The sequence below is a fragment of the Anoplopoma fimbria genome, chromosome 13, assembly GCF_027596085.1.
Source record: "Anoplopoma fimbria isolate UVic2021 breed Golden Eagle Sablefish chromosome 13, Afim_UVic_2022, whole genome shotgun sequence".
Taxonomy (NCBI): Eukaryota; Metazoa; Chordata; class Actinopteri; order Perciformes; family Anoplopomatidae; genus Anoplopoma; species Anoplopoma fimbria.
Genome location: NC_072461.1, coordinates 8,986,077 through 9,005,278, shown reverse-complemented (window position 1 = coordinate 9,005,278; position 19,202 = coordinate 8,986,077). Strand labels below are relative to the sequence as shown.

At 42.3% G+C, this 19,202-nt stretch overlaps 2 protein-coding genes across 2 annotated transcripts; both read left to right on the top strand.

The window, feature by feature from the left end:
• The first annotated feature begins 1,344 nt into the window (after positions 1–1,344).
• On the top strand, positions 1,345–6,049 carry prr16 (proline rich 16). The gene is made up of 2 exons (XM_054611660.1): positions 1,345–1,479; positions 5,118–6,049. The coding sequence occupies exons 1-2, from the start codon at positions 1,345–1,347 to the stop codon at positions 5,982–5,984; spliced, it is 1,002 nt and encodes a 333-aa protein (XP_054467635.1). The 3' UTR covers positions 5,985–6,049.
• Positions 6,050–14,748: 8,699 nt separating this feature from the next.
• Positions 14,749–19,134, top strand: pheta1 (PH domain containing endocytic trafficking adaptor 1). Its single transcript, XM_054611116.1, has 3 exons — positions 14,749–14,838; positions 15,356–15,470; positions 16,086–19,134. Exon 3 carries the CDS (start codon positions 16,131–16,133, stop codon positions 17,007–17,009), a length of 879 nt encoding a protein of 292 aa, XP_054467091.1. The 5' UTR covers positions 14,749–14,838; positions 15,356–15,470; positions 16,086–16,130; the 3' UTR covers positions 17,010–19,134.
• Positions 19,135–19,202: the final 68 nt, after the last annotated feature.

Genomic DNA, 19,202 nt, shown 5'->3' with positions numbered 1-19,202 from the left:
AATAATTTGAAGAAAGACACCACTTCGTGAAACTCTATAAAATGATTGCTTTCAAAATTATTTGGACTCATCATGACAGGAAAAGCAGGTATTGGACAGGCTATTTGGATCCATATGGTAGGAGTATTGTTTGCTTTCCATATTATTATTTTTCTTGCTTGTGTATTTAGGCATATACCTCATAATTTGGCAACTATTTCAAACAGACTTGCTTTAAAAAGCCTATCTTAATGTATTCTGTATTTTTGTTGTACTATTGTTTGGGTGTCTTTCTTGCATTATAATTGTATATTTGTTTGTAAAGTGAATCAATACAGTATGGTATGCCTGCTTTGGGGGACCTTTAGTGAATTACTTTTTTAAAGTTGTCGTTTATTGTTATTGACATGTTTTTGTTGTCAGTATAGCCTCTGTATAGATTAGATTAGATTAGATAGTATCATTGAAAGCTAGTGGGGATACAATAAACCCATGTTATTATAACACAACATTCACGGGTACATTATAGAAATGACTGTGAGACCTCTTCAACATAACAGCAGCTGCCAATCGAGAGTGCGTGCGTTGGAGAGACTGGAGAGAGAGAGAGAGAGAGAGAGAGAGAGAGAGAGAGAGAGAGAGAGAGAGAGAGAGAGAGAGAGAGAGAGAGAGAGAGAGAGCGAGAGCATCCCCTGCGCCCGGACGTTGGCTGCTCAGACACTCCAAGAAGGCTCCGATGGAGACAGGACGAGACAGTCTGGGTGTTGATCGGAGGAAAGTGCCTCTGGGGTGTCTTCACCTGGCGGCTCTCCTGAGTGTCTCATTACCAGATGCGTTTATTTGAAGAAAAAATTAGGAGTTTATGACCAATTTTGTTCGACGCCTGGGGATTATGGACAGTTACAATAACCACCGGCGGTGTGACGGGTTGGATCACGTTGACTGCCTGTGTAAGCTGCTGATCTTTCCCTCTTCGTGTCCTTTTCTTTATTTTCAACGCATTCGTGTTGGACGTTTTCTTACAAAATGTTGAATATAGCGCTCCCTCGACGTGAAGGATATCCGCGGCGCGTCGTCTGCTCTTGGACACGGAGATGTGAGGCGCAGTAACCTGTGGACAGTATGATACAATCTTTTGACATAGCCGCTGTATTTTTTTGTGTGTGTTTCGCTCTATTGCGCATGCCTGGTGGTGGACACGGAACGCTGCCCGACGCCACTCCGCTCCGTCCTGGCCGTGATGTAGGAGCAGAAGTGAAGGGAGCGGAGGACTAAATAAAAAATGCGTTGGCAAAGTGGCGGCGTGACGACCAAAGGATTTGACTTTGGAGCCTTCACGAAATAGATCGTGCCACAAACTGAAGAATGTCCGGCTCACCCAATGCGGAGGCTGAAGGAGTAGTCTCCAAAGTGAAAGTGAAAAAGGAGATCAAGACAATCGTGGAGAATTTGGAAACCATCCTGGGAAACCTCAAGGATGTAGCCAAAGAGCTCAAGGAGGTAAATAAACAGGAAACACCATACGACGCCTTGTATTCTGAGTATTACACCATGTGTTGTGCTATTTCCACCTGGCTTGATCTGAGGATGCTCTTTCTAGGCATCCTTGTGAGAGAGGACGTTGGAGGTGGTCGTCCACCTCACGGGCCTGGAAGAGGCTGTGATCGCACACACTCACAAACACACACACAGACATGCTCCTCCCCTTAGCACACTAATGTGTGTGATCACTATTACACCAACATGAGACACACGTGGAGCAGGAGGATGTGGGGTGTAAAATGACCAGACAGCTTCTTTGCCCCGACTCACAGGCTAATCACTATTAATATTTAATGGGCAAGTTGGTTCAACCAGGAAGGCGCTTTTGCATTGCATTTCATCATCTTTAATGCCTGACTGTTGTTTGCTGCGAATGATCTTCTCACAAATAATAGAGCGCTTGGCTGATCTTCTCACTTCACATCTCAAGCTCTTGTGGTGGCTCTCTTGTTCTTTATCTTCATCTTTCTGTGTCTTTTGTTATCTTTCATTGTGTGTTTATCGCAGCCACTCATCTCCATCCTTTCTTTATCTCTTGCTGTCTGCTCTCTCTCTCTCTCTCTCTTCTTCTCTCTACATAATCCTTGTTAAAGATAAAAACTCTCTGAGCTGTCTGATTGGACATCCAGATATCGGTGATGCAAACACAGGAGGCATGTCTGAAAATTCAGGGAATTTGAATGTTTTTTTTGTTCTCATAGAGCAAAGACAATTCTTATTTTAAATGTCCTTCACGTGTTACTTTGCTTACTTCAAATCAGTGTTTCCTCTTATGCCGATCACTGCATCCCGTGCTGCCACCTCAGTTGTGATAACCTGCAGTCTTACCTGCTTTCATGTTTACATACATTCCTCTATAGGCCACACACCAGGCGTCCGGCCTGCTGTGCTGAACCTCTAACCCTAACAAGACAGGCTGTCATTCTAATAAAACCCTATGGTGCACAGCTTCTGGTTCCTACATTATGGATGGGGCAGTCGACACAGCATATGTCTCCTTCTCCCTCCCTGCTCCCCTTACTCTGCTTTTGCAACTTGAGCTGAATTAGACTTCCTTCATCTCACAGCAGGCGCCGGAGATAAATGAGAACAAGAAGGCATTGTATCTCTCTATTGTGATTTTTTTGTGTGATGTGCCCTCCTTCTTTCTTTCTTTTTATTTTGGCTTGCTGGAGATTGTGTAGAGGATCAGTTATTCTGACACTGCACCCACTAAACACATACCTCAAGGGGGTGTTACTATCAAAGCCACTGTTTGAGGTATAATCCTTTTAAAATGCAGCTATCTGTTATAACTCACGGACATGGCTGGAGCCAAGCCTGGCTCGGAGGAGGGACCCTGCCCAGATGCTTGGCACAGCCACGGAAGCTGCCTGGCCTACAGCAGGGGCTGCACAATGGGATACTGGTGTTACCTCTTGTGTGTGTCCCAACAAATTATCCCTTTAAAGACTGCATGAAGAGTTTCGCTCCGTTGCCCTCACTGCCCTGGCCTTCTATCTTTCTCTTTATCGCTCCCTCTCTGTCACTTTTTCTCCCTCTCTCTTCCTCTCCTAACCACTCTCTCGTTATCTCCACCTCAGCCTCCTCCCGAGCCATTGTTTGGACAAGCATTTCAAACCCTTGGATTGTAGCACTACTGTTTTACAGTGGACTAATGTACTGGGTACTCTAACTCTGAGATGAGCCTAATTAATTCAGAAAATCAACATAAGCACATTGTCGTTATTATTTTATTAATGCTTTAAAGGAAAATACAGAAACTTTCTCTTCTGCTATGTTTTATTTTACTGTGATACAATGAACTTAGATGTCTTCAACTCAATTTATATTAGACTCCAGTTCTCGGCATCACAGAAATAATAACTCAACTAAGGAAAGACAACAAGGATAGAACTCTTCTCCAATGGGAATGTTTTGGATAGATCTATGAAAATGGCTGCGGAACATAAACATTTAGTTATTAATTATCAGTTATAAGTCCCCGGCAGAGTTTAGCACCATGTCTATTTTGTTTGCTAAACTGCCTTCTTAAAAATGTAATCCCCTTTAATAATGGCTCTTCAGGCAATATTTATTGTTTTGAAAATGCAATTTCAATCCTTCCTTCCAGGTATTGTTTTTACACAGACAATTTTTGGAAAGTAACTATGTCAACGGATGGGAGCAAGTGCTTGCTTTAAGTAAACAAAATGCGATCCGTTGTGGGATGGGAGATAATAGCCAGAGGCGTTTGAGGTATGCCAAGACTGTATGTCACTCTTTAGTTGTGTTGTCAATCCATAGTTGGCCTTAGGTTGTGGCATATTGATTGGTGCATATTACATCCAATTCAGTTGAGCATCATGCCCTGAAAGAATGTGCTGTTCAGCAGGCGTTGTACAATTACAGCGTGGGGATTTCTGTACAGTTTGTACTTTGTGAATGTTTAATGTATTATCTCAATTTGTTCTGCCACATCCATGCAACTTTTTCCAGTATTGCTTGTTGCCTGTACAGTGCCAACAAACCAAATGTCTGCTCCAACAGCTGTTTAATATTTCCCTGAGCCGTCTGTGAAAACAAATTTCCTCTTGGAAGACAAAGAAAGCACCTTTTGATCTAAATATCTGCTGTATATCCAGAGACAAAATTTTACATTTCTACTGCTCTGAGCAGAGCTTTTCTGCCAACCTCTCTTTATTACAATTTTGTTTATTGTCCCCCGTAATAATAATGGTCTGCTGTATAAAGATCCTTTCAATATTCCTTTCCCCAGAAAATATTGAATGGTCTATGTCATAGTGTATTTCTTATGTCTTCTCTTCTACCCTTCTAACTGATCAAGCGTATCTTTTTCATATTATATCATATATATATATCATATTATAAAATATAATATTTTTTTTCTTCTTGCTGTGATATCAAGGTTGCTTTTCTTGGAATTGATTCATGATGGATGAATTGTTTCCAGTGCTGATGTTGAGAAATATGACACTTTTGTCAGTAGAAATGGATCTTCCCTGTCAGAGCATTTGATTCAGTGCGATCTTATTTACTCTCCTGCTGGTTGTATTGTGATTCTTATTCTCTGACTTGCTCACTTGCAGCAGAATATTACAACCGTTTAGGCAGATTTTTGCCAACAAGAAACTGACAGTCTTTTTGTTTTTCCATATCTACCTCCTTTTCTTTCTTTTTTTCTATCCCTGTGTTTGTCTGGGTCCTCTGCACTCTTGTGCTGTAGAGGATGTCATTTTGATTCATTCCTAACATTAGTTTTGTTTTATAAATTATAGTTTTTGTGACTTGGCTACAGGGTTGGTATTGTAACACCTCTCAGCTCTGATGGTGCATGGGATTGTTGTACTATATCACTTAGTACAGAGTTTTGCAGGCTCATGGCCGGTCCCATAAATTGTAGTGATATTTATTTTCTCCCTAGTGTGGTTATCATAGGGAACTTAAATCTCATTAAACACTCATTACCTAAATCAGAGTGTCTTTAGATTTATGCAATGAGGTTTCAGTTCATAATTTGAAGAGATAAAGACTTCAGTGTTATCATTATTGCTGACCTCAGCTGTCTCAGTGACATTTGCTCTTCTTGCCACCAGGTTGTTCATGACATTGACACCCTGACTGGTGACCTGCAACTGGAGGAGGACGGACTCACAGACAGCTCCAAGACGGACACGCTCAACTCCAGCTCGAGCTCCACCACCACCACTACCACCGCCTCCAGCCTGGAGAAGATGAAACTCTTCCCTGATGACTGCATCTTCAAACTCCCCGCCCTCATCCACCCAGTCCCTGTTAACCTTCTTCCAGTCCTGACTGTACTCAAGAAACCCCACCCCCCCTTACCGCCACCCAGACTTACCCCGCTGAGATCCGAAGATCACAACATTAAGAATCTGCCTCATCCTACATTAATGTTATCAGGGAATATATCCAAGGCCAGTGGGTCTCTGATGAGGAATGGTGGGGGTTTTCCAATGAAACCAAACAGGGATTTATTCTCCTCAATGCCGTGTTTCATTTCAAATGACAGCGGAATCCCTGAGTCGGGTCTTGTTCCTACATTACCCAGGCCCATGCCTCTTCTCCGCCATGAAAAGAACAAATGCCCCAAGGCTCCTGGCAGGGAGTCTCGTGAGAGGGAACGTGTCCGTTTCAGTGAGAAGGTTCAGTACCACGGCTACTGCCCGGACTGCGACCTCCAATATGATGTAGACGACACGGAACTACACTTACAGGCTGAGCTGAACGACCTTAGGCTCAGCCCAGTGCATTGCTGCTCTTCCTCCTCCCCTCCTCCTCCTCATGCTCATCATGAATTAATGTTAGAAAACGGCGGCCTCTCTGTCAGCCACAGTTTCCCGCCGACAGCAAACACACCTCCACCTTGTGTGCCTCCTCACCCGCCCTCCCTCAAGCCCCAGAAAACAATCCTACGCAAATCAACCACCACCACGGTTTGACGCCGAACCCCCTTGTTCTGTCTAACTTTAATATTCTTGAATCATTCATAGTGTTTTCTACTTTATGGGTGCTTTCTACTCCGATTGAACTTTGGATTATCCAAACAAAGAGAGGAACAGTTGGGAAAAGGATGGATAAAGTGAGTGGAACAGAGAGAAAGGCACCGCCATGGGCGCTGAGACGCACACAGAGAGATCAGGAAGAAGCGGTGAGTGGCTGCGCATGTGTTTATCGGGAAGAGAATGTGTTCACTGACACATATCTGTGAGTCTGTCTGCATACAATTTATTTGTTAATGTCCTGTATATTCATGAGTGTAAGTATTTCTGGGTGTATGCATAGGCATGTGTGCACATGTCTGCAGGCAGCAAGCATTGACTGAAAATGTACAGTGACTTTAAACATTTAACAAAAGACTGCTGACAACGCTTAAACTAAATTGTATCTGTGTCTATCTGGGAGCTCTTGGTACTAACGAGTCTGAAACTCAGGAAGTTCTTTCAGAGAGGGGCTGTAATTAATTCATGTCCTTCTGGATGAAACAAGAAAACCCGCTTCCCTCACATTTCACCCAAAGCCCTAAAGTTCTTCCCATACACAAGCACCTACATATACACCCAACCAAGTAGCTCCCCACAACACACAAATGCATCAATAAAAGCTATTATAGGATGCACCATTCCATTAAAGTCGTCGCAGACAGGTACTGACATTTATAACTCTAAGCAAGCCTGCAAAGATGAGCAGTCAGGGCTGAGAAATAGACAAGTGAGTTAATCCTTCATCACCTCTTGTCTCTACAATCCCATTTTGCTGACGTGTCAGACTGTAGGAGTGAATGACAAGAGAGTGGCATGGTGGGTTGCTGAAGCGTTGAGATGACAAAACTGCCGTTTGTAGTTCTAGCTACTCATAGCTTTATAGCAAATTCTAAGTTTAGCAACTCAACTCCCATTTGTCCAGACCCTCACTATCACTCACTTTACGTCTATGAGACTACGTGAACAGTAAGCTAATCAATTCGGCTCTTGAGTGGAGAGAACCAGGCGCCGAAATGCTGGACGTTATTTGCCTCAAGGGATCATAAAGCCGCGGCAATATCACCATCACTGTCTATATGAGCAGTAGTTATCCCCCGCTTTATTAGCTTTTATTAAGCAGCACATTTAATGAAGACTGTGTTCCCTGTGTGAGTGCAAGCAAAGTGTGCATGTGGTGGACCTTCTAAAATCAAGTGTCAAGAAATCTTTAAATTGCATCTTTGCACAAGTCTTTTTGTGTGCTTAGGTGTGTGTTAGAGCACATGTCAGATTTGCAGACTCGGAGAGACAGCATACCCTGGAGTTGGATGAAAATAGTAGCACTTTCCTCCCAGCGATGCCCTTAATTAGCCGGATTAGACTACAGGAGATAACAGTACTGCCTCAGACAGCCTTTGTACCAACATTAGCCTCGACAAAGCTCCAAACTGCTGCTGCACATATTTTTATGTTAAAAAGGTAGAGAGAGAGAGCAAGCTAACAAAAGTAAGTAACCAAAGGGAAAGAAAGGTACGGAGATGTTTGGGGCTATTGTTGGCCTTAGGGGTCAGAATGTTATATAAACAATCAATTTTAATATATGAGCATATATTGTGCATGATTAGGGTTGTGGGGGTGGGAAGTCCAGGGGTCTGAGGCCGAGACAATCAGGGTATGAAATAGCACACACTAATGAGTAAATCCAATGCACGACCTCGCTGGCCTCACTAATCTGAAATCAGCGTCTGTATTAGGGATCAGAGGATATAAAAAAAAAAAACGAGTAAAAGTGAGAGAGTTGGGGGGAGGGGGGAGGCGGCGAGGGAGATGGTGAAAGAGAAACAGTAATGCGGTGGAGATTGATGCTATTTTGGCTGTATTGTGTTTGCAACTACGTGAGAGCGTACGTAGATGCATGTTCGTCCTCAAGACGATTGCTCACAGTGTAGAACATTAACTGTATTTACCTTGTTTTAATGGATCCTAATGAGTCTGGCAGCAGCTCTCACACACATACACACCGACACACACGTTCAGGTTCAACAGAGCATCCTGCTACACAATGGAGTGCAGCCAATATCATCAATAAATGCAGCTGATGAGGGCTTTTGTTACTGTAGCACTGTCTTACTAGCTAATGCACTATTCAACTGACACAGGGGCTTTGGGATCGTACGATTAAGGGACCACACTGAAAAGTAAAGGCCTCTGCACTTGTTTGCTTTTCTCCGTGCATGTTTCTTTTTTTCTTTCTGATTGTTAGATTTTAAGGCCTTGCACAGTATTTGGAATACAAAGTTAAACATATAATCCCCCTTTTTAGGTATAAAAGCAGATCAGTATCCTTCTACCCATCTGAGTTTTTAGCGTTTTTATGTTTTTAATCCAAAGTATTGGCAGTCTACTGTGTCTATTGAGTAAGATAGGCTGTCTGTTAGATTGACTTTGTTCATTTTGTGACCACTCACCACAACACAAAATACCTTTCTGATGTGCATAAGCTACAAGTCAGAGATGAGAAGCAGAGTTGTTTGAAAAACTTTCACTTTCAGAGCTATTGCAAATGGCTGTACAAATGCCCCTTTTCCGTTTTTGATAACTTACCTCAAGAAATACAGTATCAACATATTTTGCTCCAAAACAGATTCAAATTTATTTTTTAAGCATATTAGCCTTTATTGGACAGTTATTATTCAAGAGGCAGACAGTAAACTAGCACAATAAGCAACAAAGGTCCCCAGCTGGAATGAAACCGACAACATTGTGGTTCTGAAGCATGCACTTTAACCATTTGCCCACCAAGGCAATCCCCATAACTCTTTTTTTAGTTATAGCAAACGAGTTCTCAAATACAAGCTGTTATACAAGAACTTTGCCTAATTATAGCGTGTTGATATTAAGCAGGAACATTATGAATCTTACCAAACACACTCAATACACTGCTGTCCTTCGTTATTCTGACATAACTCCATACCGACACATTTCCGTCGGTACCAAAAAGGTATTGAGGTCTGATACACAGCCCTAAAATATCATATCCTGTAAAAACCCACTTTTAATCTTCCCTGTATTCTTAAAATATGCTGCCAAGCGTACTTATATGTTTGACCTTGCATATTAAGATCAGTATTTTACATGAATCAGTTTAAACATTTAACAGCCACTTCATATTTGTAGAGAGGATGGAGGGACTGCAAGACACTGATGTGCATACATTCATTACACCCACAGAGGAAAGTGGGAGAAACTATTTTGACCTATGCGCTGGCTAACCAGCTCATGTTAGAAACAATGGGCCCCTCACGTATGGATTCATCTCTCATGGTTTAACACATCCATGACTTGTTATCGGATTGTTCCTGTAACACAGAAACCAGTGCTCCTCCGACCATGGATCTAGGAGTTTTTCACTGTTTTTGTAATGGCTATCTGAGCTCCAGTGCTCCAGGCTTGGGGATGAAATTGTAATGGGCAGGGAGGAGGTGGATCTTCACCGCCTCTATCATGAGTCAGGATTGACTCAACTGCACTGACCTACTCCCTACAGCTCACAGCTCCAGTTCATAGCCCACCTCTCTCTCTCTCTCTCTCTCTCTCTCTCTCTCTCTCTCTCTCTCTCTCCTTGACTCATTCTCTCTTACTCTTTCTTTCTTTCTGTCTTCCTCTCCCCTTGGATGATGCTACACTCCCACTCGGCAGCAACTGTATGCATAATCTCTCCGCACACATGTATCTCTATATATATATGTGGGAGTGGTATCTATTATGAAAACATATCAGACACTTTGTACAGCAAAACACCATTGGCAGAATCTCCATTGTAAATCAAAAAGTTCACTGACTGCTTCACAGTTGCTGCAGCCTCTGCATTCTTCACGTCTTACCTCTGAATTGCAAACAACCTTCTAGGGGAGAGAAAAATCTACTCCTGTTTGTTATGAAGCTGCTTATGAATCATTGTGTACAGTTGCTCCTCCATTTAAGGAAGGTTGTGCGTTTTCGATTCCAACCCCACGTTCTGCTGACGTCACTGGTGCAGTAACCCTTTTCCATAATAAATATAAAATCTCATAAAGCTGAATGGTTGGATTGTTACAGTTTCAATTTGTAAATGTAAACCTGTTACTCTGTCTTAGAGCACAATAGTCATATGTGTGCTTTACTCTAATTCGAACTGCATTGTCTTCGTTCCATTTTCAAACTTGGCAAGTGCACAGTGCGCATTAAAACTCAATAAATGTGTCAGAGTGAGACCCACATTTTGCCAGGGAATATTAATTAGCTGTTGTTTTTTGTGGCGGTGATAGTCTGCCAAGAGACACAGTTGTCTATTTTCTCATCCCCATACTGCAGGAACCATTTACTTAGATTCTTGTTTCCCTCAAAATAGACCACATTTCATTATGATCATTGAAAATGAAATGTCATGGGGAAAACATTGAACAAACTGAAAGCTAAGTTATTGTAGTAGTGCGTGCAAGAGGCATTACATCTGTGATGGAGATACTAGATGCAAAGTTCATTAGAATACAAAATAGACATGACCTACATTGCCGAATATCAGAGCATTGAAAAGTAAATCTGGTGCACATTGGGCATGGATACTGGCTCGTTCTGATGCTTCTTTATCTGTGACTCAGACAAAGTCATGATGTGGGAAAGTGAGTGGGCATGTGTGTTTGTGTGTGTCCTTGTCAAAATGCGTGTGCACTCTCATATGCATACATTTTTATGCTAAAGAGATGCTTGTGCATGTGTTTGAATGAACACGAGGGTGAAAATAAAGGCATGCATGAGTTCATGCACCCATGTGTGTGAGAAAGAGTCAGAGGGCCTGAGATGGTTCAGTGCCACTTCGAGAGCTTTGGAGTTGAAGCAAACTTAATGTGAGGATTTCACGCTGCCTTGGAGATTGATGAGAAGTTAGAGGCATCAGCTGCACCTTACTCGGGGAAGGTACACAATATCTCAACAACAGGATCAGATTTGCAAGAGACACAGTAATCCAGATGGGGTCCTCTGCTCATTCAACCACTCCAGACTTGACTAAGAAACACTGAAGAAATGGTAGCTATTTAAGGAGAGACACGAGGCTAGGCAATTCTTCTCTCTTTGCACAAAAGGGAAGGCTTCTTAATCCAAAGAGGAAATTGTGCAAGACGTTTCAGTCCTATTAACTTTGATGCCTGATGTGTGTGTGTGGTGTGTGTGTGTGTGTGTGTGTGTGTGTGTGTGTGTGTGTGTGTGTGTGTGTGTGTGTGTGTGTGTGTGTGTGTGTGTGTGTGTGTGTGTGTCTGTCTGGGTGCTTGTGTGTGGGCAACGATACCTTGGTTTATTTTCATTTTGTTCTGTGAAAATAGATTGTTGGTGCTGTGGCTGTTCTGTCAAGTGGCTCTCCTTTTGTGCAGTCAGATATTCACACTAATGTGTTTCCTCTTTTTCCTCTGCAGGGCCCATTGAGATACTTGAGATACGAGTGGAGGCTTGTTCCACCCACTGATCGACCCTGGTTGATCAGGGAAAGAGGAGCCAGAGCTGAGGCCGAGCATCAACCTTTTTTTTTTGTTTACATGCAGCACTAATGGCTATTAATCATCAGGAGATGATAAAATCCATACTTTTACTTTTTAGCACTGAACAACTTCTAGGCACAGTTGTGCCAGGGCAACGTTTCTGTGAAACTGGGGAAATAGGAAGGGCAGTCCCTGTATGTAAGTGTCTACAGATTGATGAATTTAAAGCCGTGGAGGTGATATTTTTTGTAATAGAAATAGTTGAATTTAAGATTAGAATGCTGCTGAAACCCTATAATCAAAAGTAAAGGTGGCAGGTTTAGATGAAGAGGTGCAATATGTGGTGAAATGATGTCAGCCAGTATTTGATTGATGTCTACACAGGCTTTTAATCTGCGCATACTCAGATGGAAATCAATAGCTCCACTCAACCGATGGAATTTGCCTTTTAGGAATTGTAATTGTTTGTGTCTGGAGAGCCCGACAGGTCTGCCTGTGAGCAAAACACCGCTGGACTGCAGATAAGGAGACAATGATATTAATGTCAGCATGTACCACGTGCTCAATCATGGCGTATTCTTGGAACGGTTTGAAATGATGAAGATGTGGTCACTGATCTGTGTCCAGACATTATGTTAACCGTTCATCACAATCTATGTGCTCAACAGATGCCATGAAAGCTATGTTTTTCTTCACAATAACATGTTGAAATACAGTTTAGTGCCATAGTTACAGCTTTAAAGGATGTTGAAGAAGTAATAATTTGCATCAAATTTTCTTTGTATACAAATATACATGAACATGTTTGATATCTATACATATATATATATATTTCAGGCATTTTTCTACAGAGACTTTAACATTTAAAGAGATGATATTTTTGATATTGTGTTGGATGACAGAGGTATTTTGACGAAAGCTGACATTCCCTCGAGGTACGTGTTTTTCAGCATGGCTCAGCAGGATGATTTATTTATATATAGCAACAGGATGGTGTTTGTATGGATGAATAACAACTGCTTCAGTAATCACCCTTCAAGAAACTCTACAGAGTTGGCTGTATTGTGAGAAAGAAAATGTAAGGCGCAGAAGACTAATGTCGTAAACCAAATACCTAGTTGTGCTTTATCAGACAGGAGGCATGGGGCTGAATGAATGCACGACTGACTCTTCACTTTGTCCTGCCATCACTGTGTTTTTCTATGCATTTCTGTGGAGAGGCTGTCTGTTGGTGGGTCCAACACGCAGGGCGCTCTGCTCTCCATAACACAGAGTAAGGAAGTACTCCCTCTTATTTCCTCATATGGAGTCCATCAGGTTATTTTAGCAGCCACTATAAACCTGACAAATGTCCCATTTATAACGTTGCTTAGGCCCATTATGCATTGGTAATTAAATAATTATGGTAATAAAGTTTATTCATTTAGCACTTGTCAAAAAACAGAGATTATGAATTGCTTTACAAAGTAAAATAAAAGGGAAGAATAGTGTAAGACATTTTAATAGTCCATTTTGGATCAATACATTTATGGGAAGTGTAAGCTGGCCTACAACATGGCCTGTCTCCATATGCTGTCTGGAGGCACCACACATGTAAACTCCACCTCTTTGTTCTCACTGGACACAGAGACTGAATTCATGACCAAACTTCATTTAGGAATACGTTTTCAAGACGATGGGAAATTTGCAAAAGGCTGTCGGTGATATTTTGTTGTGTGTGTCCACAAACTGTTGGAAAATAACTTGTGAGAAGTAAACACTTTACACTTAATGTCGGTGTGTCTGTGTGTATTTTATGAACTGAGCAATAACTTCAAGTGCGGAAAGGGTTGATTTTTATGTCTGTATTATTCATTATAAACTATGCTCTTGCAAATGAGTCTTTTAGAGTGTCAAGACTCTGTAAACTGGGAGTCAAATAGAGGAAATTAAACAGGCTGCAAGAGCATCACCCTTAATCAAAGCAACCAAAAATCAGTGTGAGCAAAAAACAGTTCAGAAAGAGAAATACATTAAACGGCACCAGCAGCTGCATCAGTTAATTGAAGATTAGTGTGATGAGATAGCAGGCTGGCAGTGTTAAAGGCCATCAGCTGTCTGCGGATGATATTCTAATGAATTCTAAGCGGTTCGTCGCGGTCGTGCGCGGAGTAACATGGGCCAAAGCCAGCAGCTCAATGCTTTAGAAATGGGGCCAGACAGGGCCACAGGAAGAGGACAGGGGTGGCCCAGAGGACAGAGATGCGGTCTTGAGACGGGAACATCAATGAGTATATTTAACTCACTGCCTTGGTATCTTCAAGCAAAGCACCCAACTCCAAAAGTAAAATGGTAGTGGAGGACTGTAGTTGCATGGGGCAGTTTGCAGAATTATGAATGGAAAACAAGTCATTTCTGAAAAGAAAAGGTGAATGTTTTACCGCTGTACCATAGGAGGCTTTATCATTGGCATTATTTCTATGTAAGCAGTATTTACTTACTCATTAGTACTTACTAAAGCTTATATTCGTAAAATAACAAATGTATTAGTGATCGAATTATGAGTCAGTGGATATGGATATGATAGTAAATACACATTATTTATATGTGTATGTTAGTTGTAGAAAGGGGCAATTCTGCTGCCTACGAGTACTTAAACCTGTAATACCAAGAGTACATTTGGCTTCTATATCTTCAGTACAGTAGTAGTAAAGTAGTAGTAGTAAAATAAAGCAAAAACATGAAAAAGTTGCTTTCAAAATGACCAATACATCGAAATAGATGCCGGAATTTTCTGATAATCACTAATCAATAATTGTTTGAGCTCCTCAACTATAACGCAAGTAATAAACATCTCAGTGCTTATTCCACCAGAGCCTTATTTCTGCAAGGTGTGCTGTGGTATGTTCCAGTCCTTCATCAATATCAATATTAAGTATGTTCTATTCTATTATTAATACAAATATATATATATTTATATATATATATATATAGTACAAAGTCCGCATAGGCTTTGCCAGACGATGGTCCTAATATGCAAATTGGGCAGCGAGCCGGTAGCAGCTCTCTTAATGCCACTTTTCCAAGGGCAAAGGCGGGATGCGCGTGTTTTAAGCACCCGCCCATCCGGAAAACGATCGTTTCATCAGTCCGACGGTGAAAGAGTGGTAACGCCAACCCCGCCCAGCCGAAATGTCCGCGTAACACACAACATGTTACTCCTCTGTCGGTCACGTGACCGGGAAGAAAAAGAAAAAGGAAAGTAGGAAGGGAGATAAAAAGGGAAAAATAAACAACGGGGAGCGTATCTGCCTGAGAAGAGGAGGCGTCTTCACATACAGGTAACGCATAGCTGCTCAACGTAACATACGTCACAGGCTGCTAACGTACAGCTGGGAGTGTTAGCTAGTGCTCAGCTGAAAAATGCTGACGCTAGAGGCTCATTTGTATTCACTAAACGCGTGAAGCTAGTTGGCACAGAGAGAGAGAGAGAGAGAGAGAGAGACTCTGTCTTTGAGATACATTATACATTTATAGTTGTGTCCCCGTGTTGTTGACACTGTTAAATGTGTCCCGAGAGGAATTCCCGCAAAGTGCTGATGTGTCAAAAGCTTGTGACCGACACCGCTCGAGACTGAATCATTCGTCCAGAACACGATCGTCCTAGCAGAGGTGGAACACAACAACCAGCTCGTGTTGGCTGCTCGTGTCTTACAAACTGGACGTCCACCTCTCACTTGGTCGTCTTTTTCCACTCGGAGTTTGTAAAAAACCAGCAAGAGTGCGATCTTCTTAACTGGCAGTGGTGGGGCAAAAAAAATAAGAAAAAGTGGGTGTAACGTGTGTTGTCTTTCCCAGCCTTCATTTGGAAAAAGAGAGAAAGAGACAAAAGAAGATGGAGACATGATGAATCATTAGCTCCATGTGTGATGGGAGGACGGCGGTGGAAGTCAGCTGGATGTGAGATAAACAGGTAAGTAAAACAAACTTTAAATGTGTGGTTTATTCACAGCATCTTTAAATAACAACAGCAAATGTCAAGTTTTGTGATTAGTGAAGTTACACCAGTGTCCAGCTTTAGCAGATTAGAATTGGATTAGGTGTTTACACAGAGGGAAGGTGTGACCTCAGTTTACAGCTGAACATGTGATTACACAGCAAATAAACCAACTAGTTCTCCCTGTTCTTTAAGTTTGCAGTGGGTCAAGACTATGCAGGATTACTTCTATACTATGCTACAGATAGAAATAAAAGTGAGAGGACAGTGTGTGATGAGGACTGGCAGGATGAGTCAGAGGATCCGAGGATGTAGGATGAGGTCTGCTTGGCAAACATCTGCCCCTCTAAAGTTCCCAGGTGTGAAACACTGAACCAATCTCTTTTTGTGTTGTACCTGATCCCGTGCCTGAAGGACATAAAACATCTCACTTCCTGTTTATTATACCACCATGCCAATAAACCTAAAGTATGCGGTCAGGTTTTTTCCTTCAGCCAAAGCATGATTGCACAACTGAAAGCAGCGAGAACAAGGAACAATCCCATTAAACTTGGGGATGACCTCCGTCTTTACAATGTTTTTTTTTTTTAGGTAAAATAAAGCATCCACTGAAGAAGAGGAGGAGGAGGTGAGAAGATGAAGCTGAATGAACGCAGCGTGGCGCACTACGCCACCTGTGACACGCCACCGGACAAGACGGGCTTCCTGTTCAAGAAGGGCGAGCGCAACACGGCGTACCACCGGCGCTGGTTCGTGCTGAAGGGCAACATGCTCTTCTACTTCGAGGAGCGCGATGGCCGAGAGCCCATCGGCGTCATCGTCCTCGAGGGATGCACCGTGGAGCTGTGCGAGTCGGCCGAGGAATTCGCCTTCGCCATCAAGTTCGACTGTGCCAAGGCACGCGTGTACAAGATGGCCGCGGAGAACCAGGCAGCCATGGAGTCGTGGGTGAAGGCGTTGTCACGGGCCAGCTTCGACTACATGAGGCTGGTGGTGAAGGAGCTGGAGAGGCAGCTGGAGGAGATCCAGGAGGCTGCCGATGGCGGAGGTGTCGGGGCCGGAGTTGGAGGCCTGCAGGGCAGACCCAAGTCCTCCAGGCGAAACCAGGTGGCACGGACCAGATCTGGGGCGTCCTCTTCCTCGTCATCCTCATCTTCCTTATCATCGTCATCAGGCACCCCTCCCACGGCAGGCCCTATGTCTGCTCAAAGGAGCCACCAGGACGAGGTGCAGCTCAGCTCCGATTGTTCCAAGGAGAATGGAGTCGCATGGAGTAAACCAACCTTGGCTAACGACTCCGTTGAGGGACCGTCCTGTGTGGCCTGGGACGCTTGCACGGACGCTGTGATTGGTCACGGGGCTAACGGGGTGAGGGCTCCACCGGTGCCACCCAGGAGAAGAGGAGCATCTCTGGAAAGCCCTGTCTCCCCTGGCACTGGCTGCTTCTCCAAACTACACGACTGGTACGGCAGAGAAGTGGAGGAAGTGAGAATGCAGTGGCTGCAGAGCCAGTGAACTAATGGAGGTGGATAATCTCTGGTTTTGTTTCCACCACAGTTTTATCATTCCTTTTTAAGATCATTCTGCAGCGTTACACCCCTCTGAACCAATCAGACCTATTATCAAACTGCAGTCTTATCACCGATCAAAAAAGACAAATTGAAATTGATTGATTCCAAATCTTGTCTGGCACAAGGGAATCAATCTGTCTTAAACATTACCACTATCCATTGTACAATCCAAGACATTTAAAAACACAAAGTATCCTCTTTTCCACTGTTTTTTAAATGTGCCATTTGCCAAAAACAGTTCAAAAAGTTATAGACACAGTATTTAAAATGATAATACTTTATTCAAAGCATCCGTCTTAACAAGATACTAAACAGTTTTGCCTTGATTGGCCTTGTAGTAAATACAATTCAGAAAAAAGTGCTGTTCTGTTATTATATTACCAATGTTCAAGGTTTCCACTTCCCTTCTAGCTTCCAAAAATTCCAAGTATGTGCAATTGTTTTGGGGTCTGTTTTTCTTTAAAGCTGTAGCAACCTTGATCTTAACTGTGGTTTTCTACTGGATAGGTATTCATGCAATCTGTGGTACTTAGCATCTGCAGAATGCCCCAAAAAAATCACCACATTTAAGTCTTTTTCTGATTCCAGCACAGGGTTGCTAGGGTGTTTTTGTTATATGCAAATGAAATGGAGAAGGCCACATATAGAACAAATCCACATGGATTAGGTTGCTATAGTGACACTTTGTCCACGACATACAAAGGTGAAGGTAACGGGAAATTCTGCAGCTGTATGATTGATGATGAAATAAAGGTAACAGCCGGGAAGCCGTTTGTACCGTTGATGATATTCTTAAAATCTAATGACAAGGGCATTAGGACAATTAAAAAGCTTTCAAGTCAAAGTCAGGTTTCCTGTGACTTCCTGTAAACTTGGGATAAGCAGTGGTGTTGGGGAAAACTGGTCCAGATTCCCCTCCGTACCCCCGACGGGGCACAGCTCACCACAGCGACCTTGTGGTTGCTAAGGTCAGAGCATCCGCTCTGCAGTCACTGGGGACCGTGGTGGGAGCTGGATGTCTCGCTCAGAGCAGCACACTGGTATTTTTAGCGCTTGTTAACCGGCGGCCAGATGATGCTGTGTCATAAGAGTGCTTGTCACTTAGTTCCCTTTTGACTCTCGTATCTCATAAATGGAGATTGTATAAATCCTTGGAGTTGTAGGGCCACAACACTTGTCATTGTGATTCTCTGATAAATTCCTAACATACAATCAAATCCTCTTGATTTCACCATACTGTTCGTTTATCACAGCTGATGAACGTGTGTTACTGTTAGAGGCCTTTACTGTATGTGAACATCTAACCCTTTGGTTTGTTTATACATATTTAACTATTCCATGTTGGAAAATTAACACCAGCAGAAGTGGGCCTTTTAAAATGATTGCTCGTACTGTTACTATACTACTTCTGTTTTTCTATATCCAATCACATTTTTATGTGCCTTATGTTACCTTTATAACTTTGTTATTACACTTGCAACCATTCCCATAGGACTATAGTGATGAGAGGGTTACTGAACTTCCTTCATTCCTTTCCTTTCCTTCTTTCTGTTCATTCCTTCTTGACAATGGCTCCCTTCCTTCAGTCTGCATCATTGCACAGCACTATCATTACTGTTTTACACAGTTTGGATGGATTCAACTGTGGGAAGGAGCGATACAGTGTGAATTGTGTTGGTTTTTTTTGCCGAGGCGGTATGTATTAACTAAAATGATTGTCGTTGTGCCAATTGGGTTATCTACAGAGGACCATTACAGTAATTAAAGTTGATAATGGTATGCTGTTTTTAACAATAATATTTAAAGAAATTTGTGAATGTGTCAAATTAACCATATGAATGATAATCTTATATCAGGAGTGGCAAATGACGAATGAAACTTAAATGCACAAATCAAATTGTTTTTACCACGATTGACTTCCACAATTGTAGTACAACTTTTCACCGTTATAGCACACAATATGAGAATTGTTTTAAATAACCAATAATATTTAACACATTGTCCACAGATGGTACCCTGACATGATGTTTGTTGATTACACATTTGCTGTAAACCACTTAATAAACAGCTTATACATGTTATATTGTGAACTGTTTTTCTGTGATCATGATATCTGCTGATCTGAATACTTGAGTTT

Excerpts from the sequence above, each read along its gene's own strand:
- prr16 (XM_054611660.1), top strand. The coding sequence starts at position 1,345 with ATGTCCGGCTCACCCAATGCGGAGGCTGAAGGAGTAGTCTCCAAAGTG. Across the intron at positions 1,480-5,117 it reads TAGCCAAAGAGCTCAAGGAG|GTTGTTCATGACATTGACAC; the intron begins GTAAATAAACAG and ends TCTTGCCACCAG.
- pheta1 (XM_054611116.1), top strand. The coding sequence starts at position 16,131 with ATGAAGCTGAATGAACGCAGCGTGGCGCACTACGCCACCTGTGACACG.